The sequence below is a fragment of the Macadamia integrifolia genome, chromosome 6 (assembly GCF_013358625.1).
Source record: "Macadamia integrifolia cultivar HAES 741 chromosome 6, SCU_Mint_v3, whole genome shotgun sequence".
In the NCBI taxonomy this organism is placed as follows: domain Eukaryota; kingdom Viridiplantae; phylum Streptophyta; class Magnoliopsida; order Proteales; family Proteaceae; genus Macadamia; species Macadamia integrifolia.
The window spans coordinates 1,053,799-1,060,894 of NC_056562.1; the positions used below are offsets into that span (position 1 = coordinate 1,053,799).

At 38.7% G+C, this 7,096-nt stretch overlaps 1 protein-coding gene across 2 annotated transcripts in view; it reads right to left on the bottom strand.

Annotated features, from left to right (window-relative positions):
• Positions 1–1,862: 1,862 nt before the first annotated feature.
• The window catches only part of LOC122081408 (DExH-box ATP-dependent RNA helicase DExH3-like), a 34,217-nt gene continuing 28,983 nt past the window's right edge, over positions 1,863–7,096 (bottom strand). For both annotated transcript variants that reach the window (XM_042648528.1, XM_042648529.1), the window contains 6 exons: positions 6,882–7,030; positions 4,063–4,371; positions 3,857–3,916; positions 3,581–3,733; positions 3,288–3,398; positions 1,863–2,936 (listed from right to left, as the gene is read on the bottom strand). In XM_042648528.1, coding sequence (XP_042504462.1) covers positions 2,469–2,936; positions 3,288–3,398; positions 3,581–3,733; positions 3,857–3,916; positions 4,063–4,371; positions 6,882–7,030 — 1,250 coding nt within the window. In that variant the 3' untranslated portion in view covers positions 1,863–2,468. The remainder of the gene's footprint in view (positions 2,937–3,287; positions 3,399–3,580; positions 3,734–3,856; positions 3,917–4,062; positions 4,372–6,881; positions 7,031–7,096) is intronic.

Sequence of the window (7,096 nt, forward strand, 5' to 3'; positions counted from 1 at the left end):
TTTTTTTTCAGCTGAAAAATCCTCTCCCCCTTTAGCACTTCACACACCGCCCTTACATTGACGTTGCACATACGCTCAACGCCAGACACATGTCTCATCTATTGTCATTTACAATACAAAAATCAACATATATGCATATATGCAGCAGAGCTGTGCTCTATAATATAAATAATAATTTGATGAAGTGCTCTACTTCAAAATAGATACCAATTTTATTGGTATTAGTATAAGCATTTGTGTCTTGATAACAACCTTCAGAGTTCAGATGCACATAATCATGCATGATTACACCAAGGATATTCCTTTGTTTTAAGGTGAAATGTTTTCCTAGTATTTGTAATATTAGACCATTATACCTTTACTAGTTTATGCAACTGTGTACTACATGGAAGGGTGTTGTGGCGTGTTGTAGCAATTCTGGATGTTGGATATTTAAGATGTGACATGGATTCGCCTATGCGTTCAAGTTTCAGCTCCAAATCAGATCATTATTTTATATCTCCTTGGGTAGTCCATACTCACTCTCCATAGTCTTGAATCTTAAATGTTATATTTTATCACTTGAAAAACTCCTGAAACTTGGTGTGAAAATTCTGCTGCCATTGCACCAGTGCAGTGAACATTGGGTGGCTGAGAGGCCCCTTGGGGCATGTGCCCAAATGCTCACAAACGTCCGATGTTCACCGGACCTCACCACTCACTGCAAAGAATGTAGACTCTAAAACTGGACATTTGAACATAGGAACTTGGATAGATTTTATCCAGCCTCGTCTAACCTATCATGTAGCGACAAATGAGTGAATTTCCAAGGAACTTTCTTAAATTACTTTTAACGCAAAGGAAAATATTGTACACAGTGTCATGGTATACAACCCTCGTACAATCTCTCTCCTCTCCCCTCGCCCTCAGAGATATTCTCCTCGTTCTCCCTGCTCCCTATTTGATGAACCATGTCGCACCAACCAATTGGTGGGATGTATAGATACCAGAACACACAGGCAGCATGCCGATCCCTTGCCCTAAATGTAATTTTAGCTTTCCCTCCTTTAAAGAAAGGATACACATGCAGTGTCTTTCTTTTGTTCCCACCTCTACTATTATCTGGGACTTAAATGATGTCGACTGATTAACTGCCTCATTTAGATCCATCATGGGTTTTTCTTCTCAATTACTAATAAAAGCTTCAGTGCCCTAATGGCAAACCTCCATGCAACTACTGTCCTTTTTGTTTCCCATCTCCATCCTGTATCTTTTGCTTAACCGATAATGACAGATTACCTGCCCAGTTCCAATCTTTCACTAATAAAGCCTAAAGGCATTTCAGGTACTTTCATACTCAAGCACGGGCCAATTCCCCCTTCCTAACTTCCACCAGTGTCAGAAAAGTTCCAGTAAGCAGCACTATAAATATCAGGTGAATGCTTTCCTCAAAACACTAAAAAGCTCAAAAGGGGAAGTTTCAAATGAGACAAGACAAACCAACTCAAGACACTGATTGATCAGTGGTTGGATTCAGGCTTTTCTTCAAGGTTGTGTTTGTTATGCATTCTTAGAATAGATTCTGATTCTAGAACATATTCTGAATCCTATTAATTCTTTTCTATTTTCTCAATTCAGAATATGTTCTAGACCAAAAATAATACAGCCAGCCCAAGTGCTCCAGTGCCCAACAGCATTTTGATTGTCTTCCTGCCTATCTCATGCAGTTTCCATATATGCATGCTAGCAAACTGGGCCCTGCAAAGTCACCTAATATATTCTCTTGGTAGGAACTTACACCCAAAACAGAACAGTCCCCACCTGTCCGGTGGCCCAGGGGTTGGCAAACTCATGATGATTGCAACAGAAAAGATGACCCAACAGTCACAAAATTGCAAATAATTGATCATCCACAACCTGGGAAGTTTGGCCAACCTGCATTCAAGACTGATCACCTAATTGTTTTGGTTTGCAGAGCATTTGCCATAAAGAAAACTGCAGCAATGAAGAGGTTTATTTACATTGGTGATTGCTAATCCTAGCATTCAAAACAAAGATAGAGAAGCTTGTATGACTGCTTCTGAAGGCTAAACATCACCTCAGAATCCTTGACAAGAATGTTGATATACATATTTGACAATGAATTAATGCGAATATCTATTAGGCAAGTTCATATTAATGTGACCTACGGTAAAATATTTACCATCTATTTCACTTGAGCAGCTTCATCTCCATTGTGCAGCAGCTCTTTGTTCTTCCTCCCTGATGAATACTTCCGATCATTGACTTTAACCCACCACTTACCCGTCATAAAAATATGGCACGAAGTGGGCAAGATTGACCAAATTGTAAGGTTGGCTTCACTCCATGTACAAATTGGTCAGGCCCCAGTGTCGATAATGAGCCCATGCTCTTCAATGGGGAAAAAACCTGTAATAAAAATAACTCCAACCCTTTGAATGCCTTAGCTCTACTATTGTAACAAATATTTACATTCTCCAGTGATGTTTGTTCTTGCTTTTTTTCAGCAGCAATGACTTATTGTCAATGTCTTCTTGACTCGATCGAGTCCCACCTGTCAACCATTGCAAAGCCTCAGCTGCAGCATCCTTCTCTGCAAGCTTCTTGTTCTGACAAGGCTGCCCCACAAACTGCATCCCGTTAAACTCCACAGTGGTTCGAAATTGGTTGTTCTTAAGTTGTTTTGTCTTATAAGTGGGTGCTTCATGTCCAGCCCGGGTTAACAATGTCTGCAGCTGGCTCTTGGAATTATCACCTCCAGGCCCATAGAAACTCCTTGAAGACATCTGTGGTGTTGACAATGATGCAATTTTTGATGGCTTTGGGGCTTGACGGCCATAGACAAACCTTCCTTCACATTGGTCCTCTGTGATCAGTAACCGCACTGCTGATAACAGTTCCTCATGGATGCGAATGTCCATTTTGGGATTCAGAAGCTGCACACCAAGGACTTTTTCAGAGACAGAGAGAGAGCATGCTTGCTTTTAATAACCTTAAGGGAACAAAAAGCACAGATTTTTTTTACTTCACTACCATGCTGCAACATAGGTGTCATTGCTTAAGCAATGGTAAAAAGTTCGGGCTGCCAGGGAAAATGCCCAAGGTTCGAGTCCTGAGGGTGGCCACTTTGAGCAAAAATGCCAAACTCAGTCCTCCCAAGATCCCGCACATGCAGGACCAGCACTCGGTAAATGGCCCTTTTACTATGCTGCAACATCTTTCAAAACCTAGCATGCATGGACGTTCAAATAATGCACTTCAATGCTTGGACACAAAGTTACACATACTTTATTTTGAATTAGTTCGTCAAGCTCTCTCTTCAGGTTTAGATATGTATCAGCTAAAACAGGTTTCATGAAGAACTCCAAGTAGCCTCCCAACATTTTCAGGTGTCCATCCTGTATAGCATTGAGGAAACTTTCAGGAACCAGGAAAATAAAAAGGCAAGAACAAATAAAATAAAAATAATTGCACAGAAATCTTCGAGCAGTAAATAATTAATGTTCCCCCAGACAAAAAGAGGAAACTCAATAATAGCAACATCAGTAAAGTGAGCATATAAGATTCATGAAACACTTACGAGTCCCCCACTAGAGATGTTTCCCCCGAATAAGAGAACCAGTGAATCTGATACAGCCGTTGAATCTCGTAAGAAAACTGAGTTTACTTTCACCTTCTCATTGAAAACTAGCCATGGGTATGGAATTTTTGATTCCCGAGCATTGGCTGTGTTCTAGGAAAATAAGAATATGAAGAAACACACATAATTAGAAAGACAATACTCTTTCGTCGACTGGTGTATGGACCATATTGAACGGAGACCATTAAAATTTCCAAATTCAGGACAGAATGTTACCGAGTATAGAAGGACCTGACCATCCTCCATTGTCTTCAATGATATAGATTTTTCCTTGTTCTGGAGAGGGGAAATGATAAAAATCAGTGCTCAAAAGTAAACTGATAGAAAAGGAATTGGCCTTGCAAAGTATTCAACCACACGTACAAAAATGAAAAAATGAAATAAACAATAAATAGAAGTTAAATAAACTAATGATGACTAACCACAACTGAACAAATCCCAGGAAACAAACCCGCACAGATGACTGCTCGGATGAGGTGCTCATCATGGCTCCATGCATTACAATTGTCTGTGTTGTCGTCAATAAGACCAGTATCTTTGAGCAAAGAAAAGAACTGCCTCCTAAGGGAATCAATAGCTTTTAGTGTCTGTGCAGAGAGGAAATTCTTCCAGCAGTATTCATATCCAGATTGCTCTCTTTCAGCATCTCTCCAACCCTCATAGGCTCGAACAAGAGCAAGATGGTCACTGTAATCCCGAGCAGAAAACTGGGCTCGTGCAGCCTCTGCAAGCTGCAAAAACATAACTAGAGGCTTGATAAATCTCCATACAAGGATTCTTTTATTGATTATACATCTCTTCTTTGCTTTTAGCATAACACTAAACCTAGTAGTTGATCACTGAGGTATCAGTTAAGAGAGAGGGAGATCACTGAAGTGTAAGTAAACCTGAATTCCTGTTGAATATCCAAGACAGAGACATGCCTTTTTTTTTCCCATTTTTTGGATCAATAAGACATGCCAATGTTTGGTGCAATAAATAGTAGGTCAATTTATACAAATTCCGATCGTTATTCCAGTTTTTCAAACCCAGCTGGACTGGCAGTTGAACTGAACAGAAATGGAACCAGTCTCCTTTTCAGTCCACTCTGGCAACAAACCACCTCGATTAGAAACAGGAATCAAATTGGGCGATTTTCTGAAAATCATCTGGTGTCTGAGAACCGCCCAGTTTGGTTCTATAGATTCAGTTTGTATGGTGCATGGGAAAATATCCGAACCATTAAACTCATGTTCAAATTTTGTAACTTGTAACTCCCACCGTTGTGCCAATCAAACTTGCTCCACTTCATTGGTATCTCTTTTTTATTATTATTACTCTTTTCTTATTTTTTTCAAATTTTATCTTCATTGTAAACCAGTATAAAAACTATGATTACACCATGTTCTACCCAATTAATATAAGTGTATAACAATAAACTCCTTCTAAACCTATAACATTGGACTTTGAGTGGTATATTTTTCAGGGCCAGAGTTTGTGATGCAGGAGGATCCTCAAGAAGATTTTTTTTTATGGTTTGATTGTTCATTACAAACCATTTCGTAATTTTTAAAGTTTGGAGTATTTTATTACAGTAAATCGGTTGTTTCCTTGGGGATTAATTTATTACCTATTTTGAGTTAAATTGGTGTTGTTTGAAAGGTTATTATCCTATCCAACGAGACCAAGCTCTTCCAATTCCTAGTTGTATTTGGAAAGTAATGACCAAATTTCTGAAGTGACAGTCTTCGATGGCAATTTTGTTTTAGAATGTCAAGTTAGAAAAATGTAGAGGTGGTGGAGTTGGTGAAGGTATTAAAGGATGCAAAGACGAAGGTGGGAGGAGATGTGTGGTGGTTTTTCTTCTTTTTCTGGGGCGAGGGATGATGCAGATAAATCACTTAATGAGCTTCTTTTATTGCAAATAAACCTTAGGTCGGGTTATGTACATGTTGGGCCTTTGATCCCCTGGGTTTTCTTTGTAATGGGCCTAAAATATGAATAGAAAGTAGGAAAATGGGATTAAATTCATTAGTTTAGTTAGAGTCCTGTTTTGAGTCTATTTCCTTTGTCATTTCAGTTTTCTAGTCAGTTTAGGTTTCCCAGTTAGTTAGAGATTGGGTTAGGCCTTTCATTTTTAGTGTTTGAGTCAGTTTTGAGTCTTCTATATAAGTTTGTAAGGGGCTACAACATTGAACACGAATTTATTAATGGAAAAATATATATATATATATATGGTTTATGTTGTTGTGTTGTGGGATGCAGTTGGGTGAGATGCCTAAACCTGAGGGGTGAGATGCCCATTCACTAGTTCTTCTTCTCCCTTCTCAACTCTCCATCGAATTCTCTTTCTTTTCTTATTTTCCTTTTATTTGTTTGCTATGAGAGAGTGCTTGAGAGCTAGAACCAAGCCTATTGGAGGACATATTCTCTATTCAGCCAAAATTTCAGATCCTGCCTAGGATTAGGATCACTTGTGATTCTAGGTCTACATTAAGGGAGAGTAGCTGAACTGGGAATTTTCTATCAAGTATTTCTTCAAGATCCTTATAAAATCCTCAGTGTTACTTTTTTTTTCATTTGGGTGGTTTTTTGGAGAAGATTTTGATAGTTGATATCCTTATTAGGAGGGGGAGAAGGAAAATTAAGTAGCTGTGTTTAGTGCAGTCTCTATGAAGATTCGCTCTTTCATTTGTTCTTAACACACAAGGCAAAAAAATTAAAATCTCCTATCATACCTAACGGGTAATGGGTCCAAAAAGAATTAAAAAGAACCTGAACAAATCTTAAACAAGATAAAAGTAATGAAGAAAGTTGAACTGAAAATTTATGAAAGAGAACAGCTTAAAAAATACAAAGCAAGCTAGCAATGTTCTATACCCCCACCTCCTATACCACATCCTTCAGAAACTTATATATATGCTTTGCATCCTTCTTTTCCTTGGATGCATCCGCATATTTCTCCTCAGAGTGAAGCAACTCTTTAGGTTAACAAAAATACGCATAGTTCTAAGTTCTAACAGACCAGGAAGATAAAACAATACAAATTTACTAGACCACTTATGAGCATAGTTGTCAGGGGCTGCCTAAGCATCCAAGCGCCCTTTTTGCCTGAAAGGCACCTTGTTCACCTTGTTGGTCTCCTTGATTTTTTCCCCTTCACTGCTTTGTTTGCATAGATGTCGTGAGTCATGACAACTATGCTTAACCAATAGAGAAACCCAACCACCAAGCATTACTTGTTCATATAGGCAGATGATACCTCCTTTTTGTCAAACGGCGTTAAAAATGGATCCCTCACGCTAAGACCAGCAACAACAGTTAGTATCGGATCTAAGCAGTTGAATATAGCCCCATATATAAGCATCTTTCCAAGCTTGGGTTCCACCGGATGCATTGACAAGTGCCGTCCTGCCAAGTGAATCAAATGACTCAAGGTTCTTGGACTTATTATTATAATAAAAAAAATAATAATAA